The 1406-nt window shown below is 40.7% G+C and overlaps 2 protein-coding genes across 2 annotated transcripts in view; one reads left to right on the top strand and one right to left on the bottom strand.

Moving 5' to 3' along the window:
- Positions 1-1406, top strand: part of LOC118745093 (cell wall protein DAN4) — a 260172-nt gene that overhangs the window by 30752 nt on the left and 228014 nt on the right. The window lies entirely within an intron of this gene.
- LOC118744249 overlaps positions 388-1406 on the bottom strand; it is a 1665-nt gene continuing 646 nt past the window's right edge. Inside the window, exons 3-5 of the mRNA XM_036477135.1 lie at positions 1170-1316; positions 621-1093; positions 388-552 (exon numbers count right to left, since the gene is read on the bottom strand). Coding sequence (XP_036333028.1) covers positions 388-552; positions 621-1093; positions 1170-1316 — 785 coding nt within the window. The remainder of the gene's footprint in view (positions 553-620; positions 1094-1169; positions 1317-1406) is intronic.

Here is a 1406-nt window from a genome sequence, read left to right as displayed (position 1 = left end):
TCTTCCGGTTCCGACAAATGATTAATACATTATAAAAATACACCCACTTACCAAATTTGATCCGGATATCTCGAAAACTGAGAGACTAGATTGCATACAAACAGACAGACAGACGGACAGACGGACAGACGGACAGACGGACAGACGGACAGACGGACAGACGGACATGGATAAATCAACTCAGCTCGACGTTCTGATCAAATAAGTATACATTTTAATGGGTCTATCTCTTTTTGTTCTGGTACTTACAAACATCGGACCAAAGTTATAATACCATTTCATGCTCATGAAAGGTATAAATATGGGTTTATATGTATAAACGGTCTTCGATTTACAAAACCAAAATAAAGATTTTCAGGAATCAAATAAAAAATATGATGTTATAATTCACATTTCGCTCGAATCCCAAATATCGCGGTTTAACCATTCCGCCAGCGAATCACGCGTGCACTCATTCTGTTCATTCAAACACTTAATAGACATTATATCAGACATGCAACCGTTAAGAATGTAGGCTTTTACACAGGGCATTGCGCATAAGAGACGAAGTATCTGAAATAAGTGTAAAAATAAAAGCTTATAAAGCCTCGAAATCGCTATAGAAATTTTGTGGAGCCGACCTTGAGGCATACCAACTGCAAATTGGCATTCTTAGACTTCGCCAGCGCAATAATGCGTTTCGGCAGAACGGTAAATTCACGACAACGCCAAAGCACGCGATCGCTCACCAAACCATGCAGCAACGCCAGCAGGACGTATTCATTATTATCCAATTTGTGCTGCTCATCCGCGATTATGTCATAGAGCATTTTGACGCCATCAATTTTATCGAAACGCTTCTGACCCTCCTCACAACGCAGCAGCATAGCGAAGCATTTCATGCAGAGTTCATGATAGAAGAGACGTCTACTTTTGATGCGCTCAATCAGAAGTTCGAAACAACCGTAAGCTATGCCAAGCTGAGGTGCAATCTCCAAGAAATGGCAAAGGTGTTCCCACAATGGATTGGGATAGAAGGGTGTGCAAGGATCGTGTCTAAAAATGAGTGTGAGTTTGCGTAAAGAGTCGGTTTTGTCGAGCATGTAGAGCAAAACTGAGCAGGGGCGTAAAAGTTAATATATTTACGTAAGTATAGATTGTTTAAGCTATCTAGAGTTAAGCTTTCTTACTTTCTGCTTTCTCCGTTAAATTGCGCAGCACTTTGCAAGCCAGCAAATGCGTTTCCTCACGCTTATAAATGATCGCGTAGAACTCTTCGAGTAGATGAGTGCGTTGCGCAATCTGGTGAGCGCCATTTAGATAGCCGGAAACTACATCTGGCGAGAGGGGCAGGCAGAAAGTATAAACTCCTTTTGTTTATTTTTTTTTTTGCTTTCTTACTACTTACAAAATATTTTCATCAACTG

This window comes from Rhagoletis pomonella, unplaced genomic scaffold (assembly GCF_013731165.1).
Source record: "Rhagoletis pomonella isolate Grant_MI unplaced genomic scaffold, Rhpom_1.0 Rhpom_scaffold_00008, whole genome shotgun sequence".
In the NCBI taxonomy this organism is placed as follows: Eukaryota; Metazoa; Arthropoda; class Insecta; order Diptera; family Tephritidae; genus Rhagoletis; species Rhagoletis pomonella.
This window is presented reverse-complemented; position numbering and strand designations above follow the sequence as displayed.